We start from the raw sequence: 25,000 nt of genomic DNA, 5'->3' as shown, positions 1-25,000 counted from the left end.
CGCTTTACTACCCGTGTTTAAATTCTACCCTGCTTGCAACAACCTTCTACCAATTCTATCAAACCTCATATATACTGTATGTTTGTTTGTGTACGTGTGTACATACAACATAAAATAGATTAAGAACTTCCATTCTTCTTCTGTGCAGACTGCAGGACGGAGGAAAGATCATGGTCACAGGAGAGGAGTATCCCCCTCACCTAAGTCTTGAGATAGTCCCAGACATAGAGAACGGAGGCACGAAGCTGAGGTTTTCTGGCCCTGTTATCACCTTGCTAGATATCCTCGCTTTCAGTTTGAATTTCACGTGGGTGGAAAGAAACATTTTTATTAAAGACTAATCTTCTTATAAATCAAGTTATATTTCGATATAAATATACTGTGAAATGTAAAAAAATGCTATCAAATATAAATCCTTTTCTTAGACAGTGTTCAGCAAGATTAGAGACAGAGAATCTCAAAATATTATTCTGCAGATCAGCAACAGTGTGGTCTAATGCTTTATTAGAAATTATGCCTAATTCCATTTCCTATTAATTATAAACATTTCTTTTAAGGCTAAATCAAAGAAATATATGGAGACGCCAGTCCTATCTCCTACTGAGCTACAATAGGAAGCTCTTTCACTTATATTTTTTTATAGTTTTAAACTTTTAGATAAGTTGCAGACTCTTTCCAAGTGATTATCCTCACTTATTCTCACTCAATAAAATACTCCTTTCAGGTATGGGTTAACTCGGCCACCGGACAGAGGCTGGGGATATCTGTTGCCCAATGGATCATGGACGGGAATGGTAGGACAAGCCGCCAGGAAGGTAAGGGGCTCAACTTAGAAGTTCTCTCTCTCTCTCTCTCTCTCTCTCTCTCTCTCTCTCTCTCTCTCTCTCTCTCTCTCTCTCTCTCTCACACACACACACACACACACACACATATATATATATATATATATATATATATATATATGTGTGTGTGTGTGTGTGTGTGTGTGTGTATGTAAATTTGTATATACATACAGGGTCTGTTACCCAGCTGGTGTTGACAAGTTAGCTGAGGAAGTTGTTCCTGGTTGCTACTTTATGTTTGGTTTCATTTATGTGTTCTTTAAAGGAGATAGTTCTGTCTAGGGCAATACCTAAGTAGACTGGGTAGGGATGATTTTCCAGTTCTTCGCGGCCCACTTTGATCTGTAACTTTTTGTTTGCCAGGTGACTGTTCAGGTGAAAGGCACAAACATGTGTTTTGCATGGATTGGCATTGAGGCGCCACTTTTTGTAGTAAGTTGAGAGGGTAGTCAGGGTGCTTAACAATCATTCTTTGATGGTGGTAAAGGATTCTGATTGTTTGGAAATGCACAGGTCATCTGCATATATGTACCTGATCATATGCATATATGGTCAATCTCTATGGCATTGTCCTGTCCCTTGCCTCTGCCATACATGAAAGACCTTTACATGATACGTAATTGAAATGTAGCCATGTTGAACAGAGCCAAAACAAAACAACTATACCAAATTGACAAAGATTAATAACTACTGCCACTTGGTGACGTAATAGAGTGAAGGGACCTAAGCTTTGCGTCACGTTAATCCTCAGATACCAATGAGATTTCATTAGTGTTTTTGTTTGGTTGCAGAATTTAAATGAAAATATTGAATGAATCCTGACAAGTTTCGTCTCACATCAAATTTTTTTATGTTGAACAGGCAGACATGAATCTCTTTTTATAGTGTATACTGTATATGAGAGATGTTTTAATGTTGCTACTGTTCTTAAATTATTCTATCTTAATTGTTTATTTCTTTTCATGTACATTAGTTATTTCTTTATTTCCTTTCCTCACTTGGCTAATTTTCCCTATTGGAGCCCTTGGGCTTATAGCATCCTGCTTTTCCAACTAGGTTTGTAGCTTAGCTGGTAATAATAATAATAATAATAATAATAATAATAATAATAATAATATATTATTCTGAATTTGAAAACTCACCATAAGATAGCAAAGTTCGAAGAAAATTCCAAGTAAAAATAAATATGTTGAAGTTCGGTATAACATACGAAATATCAATAAACATTTTGTATGATATATTTCATAAAAGCCAATTAAATGCAAAATATATGAATAGGGAGAAAAGAATTATGACAATTTCTATTAAGAGTGACATTCATGTATCAAATTGCAGTCATGGTATAACTTGAGAAGGTTTTACAAAAAATATCGTGAAATGATGACCTAAATTCGAATTCTTATAAAAGTTTAAAACATCGCCCATGGGAAGGGTAAGGTTATGAAGTGAACTTTAATTCGAATACTGATATCTTCTTCTTCCTCACCGTTATCCCTACATTAGGGCTGTGGTGGCCTATGCAGTAACGTCCCTGCCTGGTGATCAGCAGACTGGGGTTTGAGTCCCGCTCAAACTCGTAGGTTCCTTTGGTCGCTGCAACTCACCATCCTTATGAGTTAAGGATGCTGGGGTTTGGGGGAACCTGTAGGTCTAACTGCTGAGTCATCAGCAGCCATTGCCTGACCCTCCTTGGTCCTAGCTTGGGTGGAGAGGGGGCTTGGGTGCTAATCATATCGATAGATGGTCCGTCTCTAAGGCTTTATCCTGCTCGATAGGGCAATGTCCCTTGCCTCTGCCATTCATGAGCGACCTTTAAGGGGTCGGTTGCCTGATGCGTCCTCTCCAATGCATTCTATCAAAGGTATCCTCTTCCACCAAACCATGTCTGATGCTCGAGCATTGATATGGTTTCAAATATAATAGGGTCATCTAAACCCAAGGTCTCACAAGGTCCTCAACTTGATAGGTTCCAAGAAGCGGTTTGTAAGTGAAATTGATTGTAAGTCGAATATTTATAAGTTGATTTGTTTGTAAGTCGAATGTTTGTACGTTGAATTATTTTTAAGTTGGATTGTTTGTAAGTCGAATGATTGTAGGTTGAATTATTTTTAAGTTGGATTGTTTGTAAGTCGAATGTTTGCAAGTCGAATTATTTGTAAAGTGAATTTTCTCTAAGTCGAATTTTTGTAAGTTGAATTGTCTAGTGGGGGTTGTAAGTCGAATGTTTGTACGTTGAATTGTTTTTAAATTGGATTGTTTGTAAGTTGAATGTTTACAAGTCGAATTGTTTGTAAGGTGAATTTTCTCTAGGTCGAAATTTTTGTAAGTTGAATTGTCTTGTGGGGGATCTTCTGTACTCTTTACTGTATGTAAAGAACATTCAGTGATGATAAAATATAATTAGTAGCAATCATCCAATAACCAACATCAGATTTCTGTTTTGATGCTCTTGTTAAATCTGTCCATAATATAATTAGTATACTTTCATATACAGGAAAGTATACATCTTGAAATGTATTTCCAGGAAGTTCACATATCGCTCGGACCACTCGCCATAACGCTTGCCCGAACGCAAGTGGTCGACTATACTGCCCCTCTTCTGATCGACTACGTAAGGATAGGAGCGAAGCTAGGCGAGACTGCTGTGGACCCTTGGGCATTTGCTAACCCTCTCACTTATTCTGTGTGGATTGCAACCTTCTTGTGTCTCGTGGCAGTACTAGTCACAGCTAAATTGTTTCCTTTTGGTTCGTTCACTTCTGCAGAATCTTGTGTAAAAGGGGTCTCCTCTACTTCGAACTATTTGCGCGTTTTCTTACAGCAAGGTGAGAGCTGTACCACACGTGTTTCATACACACTCATTCACTGTAACTGTTTTTTTTTTTATCTTATCACTCGCTCTTCCCTGTACTGTTAAGAGACAAACATGTGTTATCATGTTAACACAAGCTTTATCACGTTTGAATTTTTGTGACGTTCATGCTCGCAAGGTACTGTATATAAACTCAATACTTGTTTAAGAAAATTTGGTTGCATTCACCTCGTCTCTCAGTTATCACCTAAATGGCGCCTCGCACAGAGCACACAAAACACAAGATATGATGAATTACTTCTTATAGCTATTCAAAGTCTCATTTTAGTAATATTAACTTTACGGTATGTTAAGCCGTTAAGTTGATGGTAATATGTGGCCTTCACTTGGATAAACTATTCCTTAAATATGCTTTTTATTACACTTATGATTCAAGCCTTTAAGAACAATACAAAACAATGGATAAAGATATTTTTTGCTTATCAAAATATTCATCGGTAAAATCTTTCTGATGCACTGGCCTTTGGTATCTTCTTGAACGCACACGATTTTTAATGTTTTAATATATATATATATATATATATATATATATATATATATATATATCTATATATATATATCTATATATATATACTGTATATATATATGTATATACACACACACACACACACACACACACACACACACATATATATATATATATATATATATATATAACGGATTTTGAGCGAAGCGAAAAATCTATTTTTGGGTGAGATGGCCATGTCGTCCTGATGGAAGTTCCTATAGGGTAGCTTCCTAGGGTATATTACAACTATGGCGATATTCCCAGAGAATTTACCTTAAGGTACCAGAATTCTAACTCCTGGAGCGAGTATCCCTCGTGAAAGGGATATCGCGACATATCAGAGGACGTATTCTAGACACGTCACATGGCAATCTACATCCTGGACAGAGATTTCGTCTCGTAGGAGGTGATTGACGAGATACGAATTCGGGAAAGAAAAAGGGGAGCCGCTCCCAAGGCTTCCCTATCCCCCGATTCGTATGCGTGCCTGGCGCCAATCCTGGCGCCATCTGTATTCCTTGTAGCGTACACGAGGTGCTACAGATACTGTATGTAGGGAGGGGTCCTACAGCCCTTTCTTAGAAAGGCAAGGGCGGGTCCATCAGGACGACATGGCCATCTCACCCAAAAATAGATTTTTCGCTTCGCTCAAAATCCGTTTTTTGGGCTCAAGCCATGTCGTCCTGATGGAAGTGTACCAGAGCATTACTGTATCTGTGGATTCTCAGAACGTGCCATACTCCCCGGAGGTAATTTTTTTTTTTTTTTTTTTTTTTTTTTTTTTTTTTCCGGTCGACTAGACCTAGAGACCTAAGATGTTACCGTTATACATCTTTTCAACTAACTATAAACTATGTTAGAGCTTCCTGCCCCCTACAGGGAAGAGTCCTACTAGACTCTGGAAAGTCTCGAAGAGTACATATATCTATGTATGAATACCAGGCAAGCTAATATAGTGGTCTCGCCCTATATTAAGTAAAGCATAGTTTGTATAGAACCACTGCGTCAATATATATTGACCAGTAATCCGCACAATACTTGTATTGGACAAAGGTTTATATCCGCATAGGAAGAAACTAATAAAACCGCCCTCGTCCCTTTATGGGACGGAGTCCTCCCATTAGGGGACTACATAAACCAATGCAACATAGCTTGCATAACAGAACAATTCTATCAGAATTATCCCAGATAAGATACATAGAATTAAAATGCTCAATTATACCAATAAATTGACACAGGTGAAAGAGACGCAAGGTTCTCAAGAACAAGTTTATTGACAGATAATAAACGGACAGGTTAACAACAAATATATATATATATAAAAGAGGATAACCCAAAACTTTAAGCATAAGTATGATAGTAAACAGAACTTGTTTATCTGAAAGAAAAACCATTAAACACCACTTTAATAAGATACCGAGGTATCAAGTCAGAAAGTCTGTATTACAAATCAATCACGTTAGCGTTAGAAACGCTCGGCACACATGTCTGAACTTATGCTAGGTTCACCTTTGAAAGAAGGAACAGTCTATATGGGCACTTGGTGCCCTCATTTAGTTTGTAGTACAGTATGTACCTACAAACTCACCCTGGACTTAATCGTCCCAATTAAGACCACTGTTCCTCGCACAGTTAAACAGTAGGGTTAACTACACGACCCACTGCTACCACAGATCTCTTAAGTTCCTCTACTTGCTTCGCATAGTGGCGAAAGAACACCCTGGAAGACTTCCAGCCCGTGTATGAACGGAGATGTTCAAAATCCATACAATTAAAGAAATTTAGGGATGAGGCAACTTTCCTCGGATCGTGACCTGCGGGTGTACTGTCAGGATCCGCTCTGCGAATAAAATATGTGATTTTCGCTCTGAGTTGATTCAGAGATAAATTTGAGCCTGATGTTTCTCCCCTGAATAGTTGACCACCCTTGAAGTCTGAAGTTCTACGAAGATAGACCTTTAGGCATTCTACTGGACATAGAGATGCATCTTCTTTCAGAGGGCAGATTTTCCAGGGACCCCACCTGTTGGTGGGTAACTCATTCTTGGCGAGAAACGTAGGATCCGGAAACAGGTTCAGATCCCCCCCATCCAGGAACTGAACACGACCTGCCTCTCTCGAGAGGGCTACGATCTCACTAACCCTGGCCCCGGACGCGAGTGCAAATAGGAAAATAACTTTTTGCGTCAAATCCTTTAACGCACATTCTTCATTGCTCAACAGGGAGGCGAAGTGAAGAACTTTGTCTAAAGACCATGAGATGGGCTTTGGAGGTGCTGAAGGTCTGAGCCTAGCGCAGGCTTTCGGAACTTTATTAAAGATCTCGTTACCTAGGTCGATCTGGAAGGCAAATAAAATGGGTCTCATCAAAGCAGATTTACACACTGAAATCGTGTTAGCTGCCAACCCTTGGCCATGGAGGTGGATGAAGAAAGATAAGCAGAAGTCTGTTGAGATCTCCTGCGGATTCTTTGCCTTTACAAAGGCCACCCATTTTCTCCAAGATGACTCATATTGCCTTCTAGTCGATTTGCACTTATATTCCTCTAGGAAGTCTATGCTGGCTTTCGAAATCCCGAAACGCTTTCTCACCGCAAGGGCGAGAAAATCATGAGCTGCAGGGTCCGGGTTTTCTGTAATGAAGCGCAGACAGTCGACTTCTGGACTCGCTGGGTCAGAACTGGATGTGGTAGCGGCACGAACTTCATCTGTAGTTCCAACGCCAAGGGGAACCACATACTGTTCGGCCACTTGTGGGCCACTATTGCCGCTACCCCCTTGAAGGATCTCAGTTTGTTGAGGATCCTCAACAGAAGGTTGTGAGGAGGGAACAGATAAATCCTGGACCATCTGTTCCAGTCGAGGGACATTGCGTCCACTGCTTCCGCTAAGGGGTCCTCGTACGGGGACACGTACAGGGGCAACTTCTTGTTGTCTTTCGTCGCAAAGAGGTCTATCTGCAGTTCTGGGACTTGATTCAGAATGAAGGAGAATGATCCTGCGTCTAAGGACCATTCCGACTCTATCGGTGTGAACCTGGATTGAGCGTCCGCTGTCACATTGCGGACTCCTTGAAGGTGAACTGCCGACAGGTACCACTTCTTCTTTTCCGCCAATCGGAAAATGGCTAACATCACTTGGTTGAGAGGTGGTGACCTCGACCCTTGTCGATTCAAGCATCTCACAACCACCTCGCTGTCCATCACCAATCTTATGTGGATCGAGTGACGCGGGGAGACTTTCTTTAAGGTAAAGAGCACTGCCATAGCTTCTAGAAAGTTTATATGAAAGGTCCTGAATAGCTTGGACCAAGTCCCCTGGACTTTTTTCCGATGAGAGTGACCTCCCCATCCCTCCTTTGAGGCGTCTGAGTGAATCGTCATCGACGGGGGAGGTGGCTGAAGAAGAACCGACTTCTTTAGATGTCTGGCTTGGGACCAAGGTCTGAGAAGAGTATGTAGCCGAGGCGGCACTGGTCTTCTCAGGTCTCTTCGCGCGTTTGATGCATTCCTTCTCCAAACTCCGGTTGCATCCTTTAGCTGTGCTCTTAGCACTGGGTCTGTCACTGAAGCAAACTGGAGAGAGCCTAGTACCCTCTCCTGTTCGCGTCTTGATATCCTTTCGGAATCTAGAAGTCTCTTGACAGAGCCCGCTATCTCCTTCCTTTTCTTCGTCGGGATGGAGAAGCTGTGTGACAAAAGGTCCCAGTGGATTCCCAGCCACTGGAACTTTTGGGATGGAGAAAGTCGAGACTTTTTTTCTGTTGATCTTGAAGCCTAGGTACTCTAGGAACTGGATCACCTGACTGGAAGCTTGCAAGCATTCGGTCTCGGATGCTGCCCACACCAGCCAGTCGTCCAGGTAGGCTACTACCTGAATTCCCTTTAGGCGTAATTGTTTGAGAGCTGCGCTCGCAAGCTTCGTGAAAATCCTTGGGGCTATGTTTAGCCCGAATGGCATGGCTCTGAAGGCGTACAGTCTCCGTTGTAGCCTGAACCCTAGGTAGGGGGAGAGTCGACGGCTGATTGGAATGTGCCAATAGGCGTCTGACAAGTCTATAGAGACTGAGTATGCCCTCTTGGGCAGTAAGGTCCTTATGTGTTGCAGTGTTAGCATCTTGAATTTGCAATTCACTATGAACTTGTTGAGTGGCGACAAGTCCAGAATGACTCTGAGCTTTTCCGAGTCTTTCTTGGGAACACAAAACAGCCTCCCTTGAAATTTGATGGACTTCACCTTTCGGATCACCTTTTTCTCCAACAGTTCTTGAACGTACTCCTCCAAAACGGGGGTGGAGTGTTGGAAAAACCGAAGGCACGGGGGTGGAGTGCTGTACCAGCTCCAGCCCAGTCCATTCTTGAGTAGGCTTTGGGCCCAGGGATCGAAGGTCCAGCGATCCCAAAATTTCATCAGTCTCCCTCCTACCGGTATCGTTTCACTTGGACTGCCGTCCTGAGGTCTTGCCTCCCTGACCACGACCACCTCTGAATCCCCTTCCCCTTGAGGGGCGCCTAGACGAGCCTCTGGCTGCTCCTCTAGGTTTTGCACGAAAGGAAGAAGACTGTCCTTCGAACGTTGGGGTGAATGTGGTTGACTGACCTGGCACAGCCTGGGGTACCCACTGAAAAGTAGTCGGGGTTTGTGCCACCATCTGGGGCACTGGAGGCAATGGCAATTGCAGTTGCTGTTGCTGTCTATAAGGCTTAGCTGGCCGAGACGGTAGCCTAGTCCTCATATTCTTCCTCTTTGGTTAAGGACCCTCATCCGGGGAAGATTTTCTTTTGATAGCCAGGCCCCACTTCTGGAGAAGGTTTCTATTCTCCACGGCGGCCTTATCAACAACCTCTTTGACCACATCGGTAGGGAAAAGGTCTTTTCCCCAAATGTTGGAGGAGATTAACTTCCTTGGCTCGTGTCTCACCGAAGCCCCGGTGAACACGAACTCCCTGCAAGCTCTCCTTGCCTTGACGAAGCCATAAAGGTCCTTCGTCACTGTGGCTAGGTGAGACTTAGCCACTACCATGAACATTTCATGGACCTTGGGGTCACTTGCCATCGTCTCAAGAGTAGTCTGATGAGACATTGAGGCAGCCAGTCTTTCTTTTGTCTCGAACTCTCTTCGTAAAAGAGAGTCGGACAGCTTGGGGAGGTCCTCTCCGAATTGCCGTCCGGCAATATCAGCCTCCAACTTTCCCACTGAGAATGTCAGATGGACATCCATCCAGTCTTTGTGGTCCATAGGCAGGGCCAGCGACAAGGGTTTACACTCCTCCAGGGAGGGGCAAGGCTTGCCGGCCTCGACTGCCTTTAGGACAGCCGCAAACCCTTTCTGTAAAAAGGGGAAGGCTCTATCAGGAGAGGACACAAAAGAAGGGAGCTTCTTGCTCAATGCAGCTACCTCCGAGTTAGAGAAGCCCCTCTCTTTCATCGAGGATGAAAGTAGGGCTTGAGCCTTAGCGTGGTCCATAATAATGACCTCCTTCGGCTCTGTCTCCTCCCTTGAAGCTGGTTCTTTTCTCAGCCGGACATAGCAGTCCGGATATGATGCCTTGCTGGGCCAGAATTCTACCTCCTCTAGGGGAACTGAACCCAGCTTATCCGAGATGACGATCTTTCCAGTCGTCATCGGCATGTGCTCAGCATACCTCCATGGGTTAGCATCTGAGCATATGGGAAGGTCTTTCACATTGAGCCTTTTCCGGGGCCCATGTGATTCTGCCAGGGACTGCATACGCAGTTCCATTGCAGCCGCCTTCTCCTGATTCTCCTTCTGCATTTGTTGGATCATTCCAACAATCGAAGAGAGGGCCTGTCCCAGTTCTACTGGGAGACCAGCCGATGTTGAGGGGATAGGCTCCGGCATCTGAACCGGAGTAGCCGACACCTCGTCGACCTCATCCTCTACGACATCCGGGGTTTGAACTTCATCCTGACCTACTGCCAGGAGGTCTTCTTCCAAACGTTCGTCCAGGTCAGACATCCTGTCATCCAACTGGATGTCTTGCATCGCGACTGCGACTTCCACGTCCACCTGGACTTGATCTTGAGGGATCTCCTCTTGAGGTTGGGGAATCACTGCATCAGCTGATGCCTGGGGAAAAAGATACGCCCTCATCTTCTCACTTGGAAGATAAGGGCCAGAGGTGTTCTTCTTGAAGCCCCTTACCCAAGTACGAAGCTTTTCCCTTGCTATATCCCTTGATTCCGCCGTTCTAGGGGAATCAAAAGCCTCAGTAATCAGGTTAGTGCATACAGTACATACCTGAGGGTCCCAATACTGGAGATCATCCTTGGAGACAGCGCATGCTGCGTGTCTCCTACAACACTCATGTCCGCAGAGGTTCTTGCTGCGGACATTGCAGAAAACATTTCCGCACTTCGGAGGGTCCTCCTGTAAGGAGAAGAAATTTCCATGAGTATCAAGTGAACTATGTATCACTGGATATGCATAGTATAGCATAACAATTCATAAAGGAAAGACACACACTTGTGTTTCCCTCACAGCCCATTGTTGCAGCCTTCCAGATAATAAAATCAAAATGGTTTATCTCTTCTAGAGTAACCAATGCAAGGTTTCCAGAGGAAACAGGTGGAGCTCACACCTAAGCAATGATTTTAAAATCCTGGCTAATAGACAGGGAAGAACTCAGCTTCCTATCTGAGGGCAACAGCAAAGGGCTGTGCAAGAAAACACAATAGTGTTAGAAGATACAGTGCTGTACCAAAACCTTTACTATAGTTTTCTTCTTACTGTATATGCTATACAGAAGAATACTAGTACAGTATAGGGGGATGTGTGCCGGCCTGCCTTTGCCGGCCGGCACACACCACAACTAGCTTTAAAGTATACTACTTAACAGCTATAGGGCGGCAGCACTCTGGTTCAAATGCCTGTGCCGGTCGGCAGCAACTGCCGGCCGGTAACAGCCAGTGTTGGCCGGCAATGGCTGCCGGCCAGCAACTACACAAGGTAGTACCCAGCTGCCGGCCACACTCTTGGTGACCGGCAGACAAGGACTGACATAAGCCGGCCGGCAAAGGTACAAGACCGATGCCAGCCGGCAGCAAAAGAACCAGAAGACTACACCTGCCCGGCTGCCGGCCTCATAGGCCGGCAGCCGGGACAGGTACAGCACTAGAAGAAAATAGAATGGATGCCGGGATAAGAGTGTACACAACCTCCAAGCCCGGCAACCGAAAGAGTGCATATAAGGAAGGGGAGAAACTAATTCAGGCTTCCTTGACCAATGCCGTCCGGCTCTGCCGGCAGGCATGGATGAGGGACCAAGAGAGGTCCGGGCAGCACTCGAAAACATAAGACCCTTGCCGGCCAGCAGCTCTGCCGGCCGGCAATGGGCTGAGTCAATTCCACATCCCAACCTATACTAGGTCCAGAAGTAGAACGACGTACAGTACAGTAAGACCCCTGCCGGCCAGCTCTGCCGGCCGGCAAGGTACAGTACAGTAATGGCTAGGCCATTACGGAGATAGAGGGGGAAGGGACAAGAGGGTCCTGCCAACCTTGCTTTAGTGACAGATCACCCGCAGCCAAGAAACTTATCTTAGCCTAAGGGAGATCTAAGGGGAAAGGCCAGCAATACTTGCCAGCTTCCAGAGCACCAAAGCAAGGAAGGCGTTGCTACTCCCAAGGGAAGAACTTATCCTCCCCCGAGAACAGCAACAGGACTAGTCTGGTAGATCACAAAAGAAGGAATCATAACTACAGAAACCTTCGGTAGTGACCTAAGGGAGCTAAGCTCCCTTTGTATGTGTTAGGTCAGCGAGGGGGACTCTGCCCCAAGCCAGACAACACAGACTCAGACTAAAAACTCTGTTGTTCTGTCCCTCTTGAACCATAACTACAGGAACAGGAAGGTACAGTAACACCCTAGTATAGTTTTATCGAAAATAAATTCGGAAAAAACCACTTAGGGATAAGCCCAAGGCTTAAACAGAGGGAAAGGGATTGCATACCTTCTCCGAAGAAAAGAAAGCAACCGGGGAGTATGATAAAGTATACTAAGGCTCCATAAGCAATTAGCCTAGGCACCAAGAGAATCGATTACCTAATTCACCGAAACTCACACGTATACAATCTTGGAAATATTCCACACAGTCTAAAATGTATAAAATATAGCCTAAAGCTTCAATAAAATTTTAATTACACTCGGAAAAACCAAAATCATGCATGAAGTACTAGGACCAAACGACTAGGCTACATGGCCTAGCGTAGGCCAGAATGGCGAATACTTCGCCAAATAATACTAAGCACGAAAGGAAATCCTATGTAAAGCTAAATAGCTAAAATTTATTAAAGCAAAACAACCAGGAATGTCGCTCTGACTAACTAATTTATACCTAGCGAGCGACAGTGTCCAGGACACCTCTGGTAGGCTACGGCTCTTGTATCAAAGATTAATCCTATTAATCACTCAAAATTTTACCAAGAGCCTACATTTATACATAACAGACACTATACTCAACTTATCAGAGGCCAACGAAGACGGAGAAGCCATGAAAAGCCGAATAAATCCAAGATTTGCGAGAAAAACAGGAAAAAACACCGAGTTGTTAAGCTACGCAAAAAGGAATACAGATGGCGCCAGGATTGGCGCCAGGCACGCATACGAATCGGGGGATAGGGAAGCCTTGGGAGCGGCTCCCCTTTTTCTTTCCCGAATTCGTATCTCGTCAATCACCTCCTACGAGACGAAATCTCTGTCCAGGATGTAGATTGCCATGTGACGTGTCTAGAATACGTCCTCTGATATGTCGCGATATCCCTTTCACGAGGGATACTCGCTCCAGGAGTTAGAATTCTGGTACCTTAAGGTAAATTCTCTGGGAATATCGCCGTAGTTGTAATATACCCTAGGAAGCTACCCTATAGGAACTTCCATCAGGACGACATGGCTTGATCCCAAAAATATATATATATATATATATATATATATATATATATATATATATATATATATCAGTTTAGTGAGATCGGTGTTACTCTGTGGAAATGAGTCGTGGTATGACAATGAAACAATATCCAAAAGATTTAGTAGGTTTGAGAACAAAGCCCTCAGAAGATTATTGGGAGTGAAATGGCAGGACAGGATTAGAAAGGAAACTATAAGAGAGATTACACAGGTGCCATATGTGGATGAGATCACGGTGAGGGTTAGATGAAGATGGTATGGGCATGCTTTTCGCACTCCCCAAGAGAGATTACTTCACCAAACGTTCAGCTGGGCTCCGCAAGATACTAGAAGTGTTGGATGACTCAGGCATACATGGCTAAGGACTATGAAGCGTGACGTAGGAGGTGAGGAATAGAGAAGAATTTATTTAATAGCTCAAGATAGAGACGACTGGCGAGATCTAACCAAGGCCCTTTGTGTCAATAGGCGTAGGCGGAGATGATGATGATGATGATGATGATGAATATCAACGTGAGATTTGGGCTCCAAATAAAATTAAATTTTGTTCGTAGTCTAAAATATTCTGTCATATTTTACTTTCTACCTTTACTAAGCCTCTACAGTATGCACAATCAAAGTAATTTGCAGCTATAAATTACCGCTTTCTGAAGTGATTGCTAAGTTTATCATTATCATCATCTCTTACGCCTATTGACGCAAAGGGCCTTAAATAGATTTCGCCAGTCGTCTCTATCTTGAGCTTTAAAATCAATACTTCTCCATTCATTATCTCCTACTTCACACTTCATAGCCCTTAGCTATGTAGGCCTGTTCCTTCCAGCTCTTCTAGTGCCTTGTGGAGGCCATTTAAAAGAAAAATATATTGTAAACATCATCATCTCCTCCTACGCCTATTAACACAAAGGGCTTCGGTTAGATTTCGTCAGTCGTCTCTATCCTTAGCTTTTAAATCAATACTTCTCCATTCACTGTCTCCTACTTCAAGTTTCATAGACCTCAGCCATGTAGGCCTGGGTCTTCCAACTCTTCTAGAGCCTTGGGGAGCCCAGTTAAAAGTTTGGTGAACTAATCTCTCTTGGGAGTGCGAAGAGTATGCCCCAACCATCTCGCAATATAAAAAAAAAAAGCTTTCAGATCACAGTTGTTTTTCCCAAATCTCAAAAATAGACTGTTTCTAACCAGTCAGTTGCCTTTTATTATAAAAAAAAAACCCTCTATTGAACACAGCTGTTTCCTTTTACCCCCAAGGTAAGGTTAAATTTCGAGCACAATTTGCTATATATTTTTTTTAAATGGCTCTAACAGGCTTAATTTTTGTCATAGACAGGTCAGGTTGGTCTCATTCTTTTGGAAAATGCCTGAAGTTTCTCATAAAATTATCAAAAATATGCAAAAACATGTAAATAACTGTGTTTTGCAAGAACATACCGGTACGTCTTTTGGGGGTGAAAGGGTTAAAGAGCATGTTCAAATCAAGTATTAATGATTTGCCAATTACTTCATTTGGCATAATTCTCTTAATAAAATCACAAGTAAGAATGATTATGTGTAATTTCATTTCGATTGAAAGCTTGTGGATTATCTACAGATATGAATCATCGCATAATTCACGGCTGGAAAGAGAAAGCTGTGTTGGGAGGCTGGATGCTCGCCACTTTTGTCTTGGTGAAGAGTTACAGCTGCAACCTCATGTCGCTGTTGGCCGTTCGATACGTGTCTCAGCCCTACCAGGGCCTCGGGGATGTTGTGGAAGACAAAGGCGTCACAATGTTGTGGGAAGGAAATACTGCTTATATACAACACTTGATGGTATGTACACATTTTTAAATGAGAGCGCATACCTCCAACACAGCAACTTATTACGGTCGATCCTTTTCTTGACCTTGATCTTTGACATGGGACTTTCAAAATTGAATCCCTTCTACGTCTCAACATAACAATCCATGAATGTTTCATTAATCTATGAGTAAAATTGTGGCCAGGAAGTTATTCACAAACAAAGGACCTTTTATTCGACCTTGACCTTTGACCCAGGACTTTCAAAATTGAATCACTTCCACGTCGCCACATAACAATCCCTGAAAGTTTCATTTCTCTATGAGTAAAATTGTGGCCAGGAAGCTGTTCACTAACAAACGACCTTTCATTCGACCTTGACCTTGACCTAGGACTTTCAAAACTGAATCCCTTCCACGTCTCAACATAACAATCCCTGAAAGTTTCATTACTCCATGAGTTAAATTGTGGCCAGGAAGCTGTTCACTAACAAACGACCTTTTATTCGACCTTGACCTTTAACCTAAGACTTTCAAAATTGAATCACTTCCACGTCTTAACATAACAATTAATCCCTCAAAGTTTCACTACACTATGAGTAAAATTGTGGCCATGAAGTTGTTCACAAACAAACAGACAAACAGGGGCGAAAATATAACCTCCTTCCAACTTCGTTGACGAATGTAACAACCTGTCTATAGGAGGAGGACGTTAAAGAATTTCCAGTTATGATCATCAGACATCAATGTCAGAAATTTCTGGTATAATAATCTTTCTTGGGAAGAAATTAGCTGAATTTACCTCAGTTTTCCTCTCCAAAGCTCAATTTTTGTAAGATTTATTATAAAATCTAGATGTCTGACATTTAACGTGATATTCATTAGCTACAATGGTTAATACGAATTTTAAAACTATCCACATGAAAGTAGACACTATAGATATATTACCTTGAATAATCAATTAACATTTTCTCTATTTTATTTCAAGAATTTTATTTTGTGTTCTTTAATTTCACCACATTTCGAACCACCTTCATTTTAAAAAATATTCAGGAAAAAATGATGAAGGTGTTTAAATTGATATTTTGAAATGCTACAAAAACAGTCCTAGTTAACAGTTTAAAAAGTCAATAGTTCATGTGATATATATCACATATTATACAAGAATTCAATAGTGAGATTAAAGGCTTGAATGAAATTGTTTACCCATTAGCAAGCACAGAATATTTACCTCCGCCAACGAAGTTTGAAGGTTATGTTTTACCCCGCTTGTGTACTTGTTTGTGTGCGTGTTTTGTCTGTGAACAGCTTTCTGGCCACAATTTTAATCGTAGAGAAATGAAACTTGCCGGGATTAACTGTTATGTAAAAAGCTACAAATTGTTAAATTTTGGAAAGTCAAAGTCAAAGGTCAAGGTCAAAGGTCAAGCAGAATGTCCAAATCACGTAATCAACCATAAGTTTGGACGTCGTCGTCACATAGACTTCAAACTTTGTTCATATTTGAGTGTATGAAAATCCACGCTAATTAATACATATTAAGGTCGAAGGTCAAGGTCGAGTCCAAGGTCAAAGAAATGGTCAAATTCCAGTCCTTAACCATATGGCCACAATTTCAATCGCAATGTAATGAAACCTGCAGGGATTTTAAACTGTTATGTAAAGAGCTGGAAATGATCAATCAATTCTGGGAAAGGCAAGCTGGTTTCGCGAAATAAACTGCCATGGCGGAGGTCTGCACTCTCCTAGGGCTTTTCTAGTTGGATATGTTTTTGTGTGTGTTACTTTTTGGATCTTCTTTCCATGCAAAGAGTTCGCAGTCCGGAATCTTCCATGACGTGGCAGAGACGCGACACGAAGACCGCCTTCAGTACCTCAGCTCGACCGATTACCCGACGGCTATGGCGACACAGGTCATGAAAGGAAGTCACGTGCTCGTGGTGGAAGATCTTGCCTTAAAAATGCTCATGGCCCAACATTTTACTCACACAGGTTGGTTATAAGTCATTTCCATTCCACACACAAACACACACACCTGAGAATATAGGCCAGGTAGCTTGTTTGGGAGTGGAGCATTGTTTTGTAAAAATCTCTATGTATGGTGGTACGTTTACTGTACCATATGTAATGTAAAGGGACCTTATTCAATAAATCAATCAGTCCTCTGAAGAGGTGTCACGAAACTAGTCAAGACTTAACCTTATATTTTCTATTCTAATTTTCTCTGTGGTTCTTTTGCATCTGAGCATCATGTTTCCCGGTGATTATTATGCGCGCACGCACACACACACACACACACACACATATATATATATATATATATATATATATATATATATATATATATATATATTTATATATATGTATGTATTTACTATAAAGAATCACATGATAAGATGCAATAAACTACAGGGAGAGAGAAAATGCTGAGTGAATCCTGACTAGTTTCGTCTCATGACATCTTCAACAGGATTGATATATTGCTAGAGGTCTTGACAATATTATATGGTACAATGAGAGTACGAACAAATGTACAGTCATTGGTAGAATAAAACATCAGAAAAAAATGTAATGAATGTATACAGAAAGCCATTCAGTATCTACATGTGTATTTCTATTCAAAACAAAGTAATAACGTATAGGGAATCAGCATTCGATTTAATGTTTTGAGAAAATTACGAGTAAACAACACTATAAACGCCGCAAAGATTCTGGGCAAAATTAAGCCCCTCCCCCTTAAGGACATTTTAGCCAATCCCGTTACCTCCAACGTTAGCTGTTAACGCAGGAGACATGATTGGCTATGACCTCTTTAGGGGGTGGGGCCTATTTTACCCGAAATCTCTGTGGCCGCTATATATGCAGTGTGTATGTATATATATATATATATATATATATATATATATATATATATGTATATATATAGATAGATAGATAGATAGATACATACATACATGGATATATATATAAATATATATACACACACATATATATATAATATATGTATATATTTAATATATATACATACATATATATATATATATATGTATATATATACATATATATATATATATATATATATATATATATATATATATATATATATATTGAAGATGAAGTCAATGAAATTAGGTTTACAGAATAGGCAAGAAATCAAAGAATTGTAACGTGAACATGTATCAGACGATACAATAACATCAGCAAATCCTCTTAATATAGAATTCGCTCTGCCTTGGTATCAGTAGTCGATTGTCACTTTGATTTCTCCTCAGAATTGACTTGATAACCTTGATTAGTTGCTTGTCAATTCATATCACAAAAAGACTTTCTCTATTGGTATCTGATCACAAGTCTATAGAGCTAAACCAACCAATATCTTGTTTCTAAGGAAGCTGCAAATTCTACATGTCAAAGGAGATGTTCCTACCCTTCACATTTGCTATGATTCTTCAAAACAACAGTCCATTTGGCCCTGCTATAAACAAAAGGTAATTCTCTATTGAATCTAAGATTATCAGAAATCCTTTATGAATATATAGACAAAGACAATAAAAGATATATTTGTTGGAAAACTCCTGTTTTGGACGCTCTTTTTCTGATGCCTCTCCAAATTATTCTTTTTAATGGTTTCAAGTTTTTTTTAAGGAATTGATAATTGCTAAACTATGACATATATTGACGATCCTAGCTATATTCTAAGCCTTTGGAAAATAGCTATCTTAAGATAAATTTATGTAAACTACAATCTCGTAGAAGTAATGTGAGAATGTCAATCATAATGAAGTAGTTAACACTTTTATGTTCTAAAATAGTTTTCCTTATAAGTCACCAAATGTAATTTAACGTAATGTAATGTAATATGTCCTAGAACTCATGGGTTCTCATCCTGAGGTTAATGTGTCCCCAGTTACAATGGGTATTATCTCAGTTCCAATGTATCCCTTGACGAGTTAACTTCATTATTATTATTAATTTCTAAGCTACAACCATAGCTGAAAAAGCAGAGTGCTATATGCCCAGGGGCTCCAACACGGAAAATAGCCCAGTGGTGAAAAGGAACAAGGAAAAATAATATATTTTAAGAACAGTAACATTAATAAATATCTCATAAATAAACTATAAAAACTTAAACAAAACAAGAGGAAGAGAAATGAGATAGAATAGTGTGCCCTAGTGTAGCCTCAAGCAAAAGAACTCTAACCCAAGACAGTGGAAGACCATGGTACAGATGCTATGGCACTACCCAAGACTAGAGAACTATGGTTTGACTGGAGTGTCCATCTCCTAGAAGAGAGTATATTGGATCTGAGAGAATATCCAGTACTGCATAATACAAAATGCAATTTGCATTGAGATTGAATAATGATATCAGATCACAATATCAATTTTACTATTCTTCTGTAATCCTAAAATCCTCAGTTTTAGGGGTATACAAGAATCTCTTAACATGCCCAAGGGGTACAGAAAAACAAAAAGGTGGCTACCCCTTCCCTAAATCAAATCCTTCCCAGTGTTGCTGTTTTGAAAATATCTTATTTTTCCTTGTTTTCTTTCCTCACTGTGCTGCTTTCCCTGCCAGGGTGCCTGGGCTTGTAGCATCCTGCTTTTCCAACTTTGGTTGTAGCTTGGCAAGAAATAATAATAATAATAATAATAATAATAATAATAATAATAATAATAATAATAATAATCCGGACTTTTGGAAAGTAAATCATAAGAAAAAGTCTCTTCCCGCTTATGCTGTATTAACAAGACTCTCTTTTACAGAGTAAAGGGAATAACAGAAGGTGGCCTTTATGACTACTGGCTAAGAAATGCAGTTCCAAACTCGACTTCCTGCGCCAAAGCACCAACCAAGGTTGCTGTTCAAGCGACGCTCTCAATTCGAAATATCTGGGTAAGGAAATTGTACACCAATTGGAAAATATAAGTGCTTGGGAGAAGTGTTCATTGTCCCCAGAATAGATATAGGTCTCTCTCTCTCTCTCTCTCTCTCTCTCTCTCTCTCTCTCTCTCTCTCTCTCTCTCTCTCTCTCTCTCTGTAGGTTTTATTTCTGATGAATAATGATTGCTCTGGAATATGAGTATGGGATAATTATTCTTTTGTGTAAACTAAGGTTATTTTTGCTCTCTCGAGTTATACATCTACTGTATGCATAATTGAATAAAATTAATTTCCTTATCTGTGATCATTCATTTTGTGATCATTCACATGGAATGAATGACCAATTTAAAGGTTTAAAGGCCTATCATGAATTGCATAGGCAAGGGACAGTGACATTGCCTATCAACCAGAACAATACCCTGGCCTAGAGACTGACCATATATACATACTATAGCTGCTGCAAAGATTCCGGGCAAAATAAGGCCCAACCCCTGATGACGTCATAGCCAGTCACGTTGTCTCCAAGCTAAATAAGGCCTATCTCCTGATGACGTCATAGCCAATCACATTGTCTCCTACGTTAGCAGAGGTTACAATACACCTTATAAATTTCAATACTAACTTATAATCACTTTAAGGAGATGTGTTGTGAACGCTGTTATTATTATTATTATTATTATTATTATTATTATTATTATTATTACTTGCTAAGCTACAATCCTAGCTGGAAAAGGGCTCCAACAGGGAAAAATAACGTGGGAGACATGATCGGCCATGACGTCATCAGGGAGAGTGGCTTATTTTTCCTGGAATCTCTGAACCTTTTTAATTTCCTCTTTTTCAATTCCAGGGAATGTTTGTAATACTCATTGGTGGCTGTATCGTCAGTCTGGTATGTCTGATCATGGAGGTCGGACTGGCATATGCAGGTTATTCGTCCTAGAAGATTTCACATTACAATGACAATTTACGCCTTCAAAAAAATGGTTGCGACAAAGGAATTATACATATATCCTGTGATCAAAATGTTAGATATAATGTAGTGAAAAATATATGCTTCATATAACATTTTTACTTAATAATCCTCATGTTATTGATATTTAAAAACTTTATAATACAAACACACACACACACACATATATATATATTATATATATATGTATATATATATATATATATATATATATATATATATATATATATATATATATATATATATGGGTGTAGGAGTAGGAGGGCTGGGGGCTATACCCTCAACTTTTTTGCCTAAAATTCACTTTTCAATCTTGTACTTGAGAACAGATTAAGAAATATCAAATTGCACTAATCTAGTAATCATTCTAAAGCAATATCTCGAATAAATGTATATACAGTACATTCTATGTTTAGAATCTAATCTCAACACAATCGTAATATTTATAAAAGCTGATGTATAAAAGGAATTGTAAATTTATGGAACCCAAGTATTGTCGAAACAGTGCTGTATCTTTAGAATGTAATTTTAATATGATTAATATATATATATATATATATATATATATATATATATATATATATATATATCCAGAAGGTTAATATCAAACCACAGACACTTGAAATGAAAGGCAATAGGAGCTACCAACCATGTTACAGAAGCATGAAAAGTATTCGGAATTGATACTAATTATAATTACGTCACCCCAGGAGTTACTTAAAGGCGAGTCTTGGCAAACTTCCCAGACACTTAATCTACATTGTTGATAACATCTACAACGAATTATTAGTATTATTATTATTATTATTATTATTATTATTATTATTACTTGCTAAGCTACAACCTCTTGGCATCAATGCCCTTAGATGTCAGGGTGCCAGAACACCTCAAATCAATCAATCAATCAAGCTACAACCTTAGTTGGAAGATCAGGATGCTATAAGCCCAAGGGCCCAAACAGGGAAGAATAGTCCAGTGTATTATTATTATTATTATTATTATTATTATTATTATTATTATTATTATTATTATTATGGTTAATATTATTATTATCATCATTATTATTATTATAATTTTTATTATTATCATTACAAGTTAAGCTACAACCCTAGTTGGAAAAGCAGAATGCTATAAGCCTAAGGTCTAAAAATGGGAAGAATAGTCCTGCGTATCATTATTATCATTATTATTACCTTATTATTATGACTTGCTAAGCTGCAACCCTAGTTGGAAAAGTAGGATGCTATAAGCCCAGGGGCTCCAATAGTAAAAATAGCCCCTTGGAATAAGGAAACAAGGAAAAATAAAATATTTTAAGAAGAGTAAGAGCATTAAAATAAATATCTCCTATATAGACTGTAAAAACTTCAACAAAACAAGAGGACGAGGAATAAGATAGAATAGGGTGTCCGAGTGTACCCTCAAGTAAGAGAACTTTAACCCAAGACAGTGGAAAACCATGGTATAGAGGCTATGGCACTACCCAAAACTAGAGAACAATGGTTTGATTTTAGATGTGATGGAAATCACCAAACAAGAGAGGCTTATCGTTAAGTAACATTTTAAAATGTCTTATTTTGTTTGTTCATTACTCCTCTTGTAGTTTATTTATTTCCTTCCTTGTTTCCTTTCCTCACTGGGCTATTGTCCCTGATGGAGCATTTGAGCTTCTAAAGTCCGGCTTTTCCAACTAAGATTGTAGGTTACCTTTTAACAACAATAATAATAATAATAATAATAACTAGAGGGGCACTCAGTAGAGCGCAGACCTCCGCTGCGGCAGTTAATTTCTCAACCTTTTGCTCGACCTTGACCTTTGACCTTAACATATATTAATTGCTGTGGATTTTCATCCACTCAAATATGAACCAAGTTTGAAGTCTCTGTGACAATGATGTCCAAACTTATGGCTGATTACGTGAATTGGACATTTTGCTTGACCGTGGCCTTGACCTTTGACCTTGACCTTCTAAAATGTCATCATTTCCAACTTTTTACAAGTTACAAGTTTCATTACTCTAGGATTAAAACTGTGGACAGGAAGCTGTTCACAAACAAACACATACATAAATAAAAAAAAAAAAAAAACACAATCCGGGGCGAAAACATAGCCTCCTTCCAATTTCGTTGGCGGAGGTAATAATAATATTTACTACCAAAACATACGTTTCAGATTTTAATGTTAACACATTTACGAATACTGAATAAATCTATGTGAAGTAAGACAGACACTGAGTGTTGGTCGTTAAAAAATTTAACCTCTATAGTAAACATTGGTGGAACAGATCTTACAACCATACAACTCTTTTCCACAATTGATTTCCAATAAGGTCAACGCCACTTTTCTCCCGTTCTTTTGCAGCAATTTAAAACATTAACTGTAGCGTTTACAAACTCCCCCTCCCCCCAAAAAAAACAGTCTCAGAAAGTCTCGTCTTGAAAAAGTGGTGTTGAATTTTCTAAGCAGGCAGATGCTCCTCCCACAGAGATCAATCTTCTCTCTTTTATAAGGAATTGCATATTGCACTTATACCTCATTTTCCGGTGACTCGCGAAGCCTTTCAGACGTAGAAGAGGATAGCAGAGGTGAAGAGGCTCAGGTATTCAATTCTTATATCACTATTGTATAGCATTGTATAGCAATCCTCTGCAATTCTTATCTCTCCATCTCTTTCATCATCACCATTTCCTCCTACGTCTATTGACGCAAAAGGCCTCGGTTAGATTTTGCCAGTCATTTCTATCTTGAGCTTTTAAATCAATACTTTTCCATTCATCATCTCCTACTTCACGCTTCACAGTCCTCTGCCATGTAGGCCTGGGTCCTCCATCACCTTAGTTGATAATATTTCCATTTTCATCCGTAAAAGCAAATATCTGTTGGCGCCCTATTCCAAGTCTTCTTTTCATCAATTTGATGCTTGCTACTTTCTTTAGTGTTTCCTCAATTTTGTCTGATTGTCTTTACGAATGTCTTATGTTTTAAATTTGTTTATTGTTTTGGATAGTTCTTTTAATTCTATTTCATCTCTCTTGGTTTTTATCCTCATTTCAAATCGTTAATTTTTTTTTTTTTTTTTTTTTTTGTGAACTTGATCTTGTTTAGGAACACTTCCCCCTATCTTACGCGCTGATTCCAATAAAAATTTTGTTAGATTAATGTTCATTTCTTCTTTATTTGCTTCCATTTCACCATGTTGCTGGGAGCACATATTTTGTATAGTTAAACTAAACTCATCAGATTTTTTCTCTTATTGCAGGAGTGTTTATTTTCTTGTATAAAATTACTTTTTTCTCTCTCTTTCCTTAGATCCAACCAATTTAACTTGTTTAGCATTTACATCTTTAACTAAATTAACTTTTTCACTGAGAATAAAATCTATTTCGTTTTACACACACACCCACACACACACACATATATATATAAATAAATAAATATATATATATATATATATATATATATATATATATATATATATATATATATATATATATACTGTATATATATACACACACACACACACACATATATATATATATATATATATATAAACAATTGCAGTCATTTCTAGCCCAATGCATGACAAAGGCCTCAGACATGTCAATTCATGTCCGGGGTTTGGCCAATTTTCATCACTATGCTGACCAGTGCGAATTGGTGATGGTGAGAGATTTTTGTCTGGTCGCTCACAGAAAACCATCCTAGTATGGGTGGCCTAACTAGTGCAGCTTTGCTGATTATGGCCATACGCAATCCTTTTTTTTTTACCTTGAGGTAAGCCCTCAGAATATATATATATATATATATATATATATATATATATATATATATATATATATATATATATATAAATATATATATATATATATATATATATATATATATGTATATATATATATACACATTTATATATATATATATATATATATATATATATATATATATATATATATATATATATAAGTAGAATAATTCTTTACACTAACATGGAAATGCATATTAACAAAAATCTTCTCTTCGAGAAATTTCTGTAGAATGATAAGCAATTTAATATCTTTTTGAATTTTAGTAATTTACTAATCTCCACGTTCACAAAATCAATGCCGTAAAGATAATATTATTATTTAAATCAGAATTTTCAACGGCGTTAAAATAGGATTGTATCAGATTGAATTAGGTTTAGAAACTATTTTAGAGATTGACCACATATA

General features: G+C 39.3%; 1 protein-coding gene across 1 annotated transcript in view; it reads left to right on the top strand.

The window, feature by feature from the left end:
- The first annotated feature begins 170 nt into the window (after positions 1-170).
- LOC137629248 (probable glutamate receptor) overlaps positions 171-25,000 on the top strand; it is a 27,418-nt gene continuing 2,588 nt past the window's right edge. Inside the window, exons 1-8 of the mRNA XM_068360512.1 lie at positions 171-307; positions 725-815; positions 3,337-3,667; positions 14,726-14,964; positions 16,742-16,922; positions 18,319-18,418; positions 19,698-19,827; positions 20,666-20,744. Of these exons, the coding sequence (XP_068216613.1) occupies positions 171-307; positions 725-815; positions 3,337-3,667; positions 14,726-14,964; positions 16,742-16,922; positions 18,319-18,418; positions 19,698-19,827; positions 20,666-20,744 (1,288 nt within the window). The remainder of the gene's footprint in view (positions 308-724; positions 816-3,336; positions 3,668-14,725; positions 14,965-16,741; positions 16,923-18,318; positions 18,419-19,697; positions 19,828-20,665; positions 20,745-25,000) is intronic.

The sequence above is a fragment of the Palaemon carinicauda genome, chromosome 37 (genome assembly GCF_036898095.1).
Source record: "Palaemon carinicauda isolate YSFRI2023 chromosome 37, ASM3689809v2, whole genome shotgun sequence".
Lineage (NCBI taxonomy): Eukaryota > Metazoa > Arthropoda > Malacostraca > Decapoda > Palaemonidae > Palaemon > Palaemon carinicauda.
The sequence above is the reverse complement of the archived record's forward strand: the minus strand, read 5'-3'. Positions and strand labels throughout refer to the sequence as shown.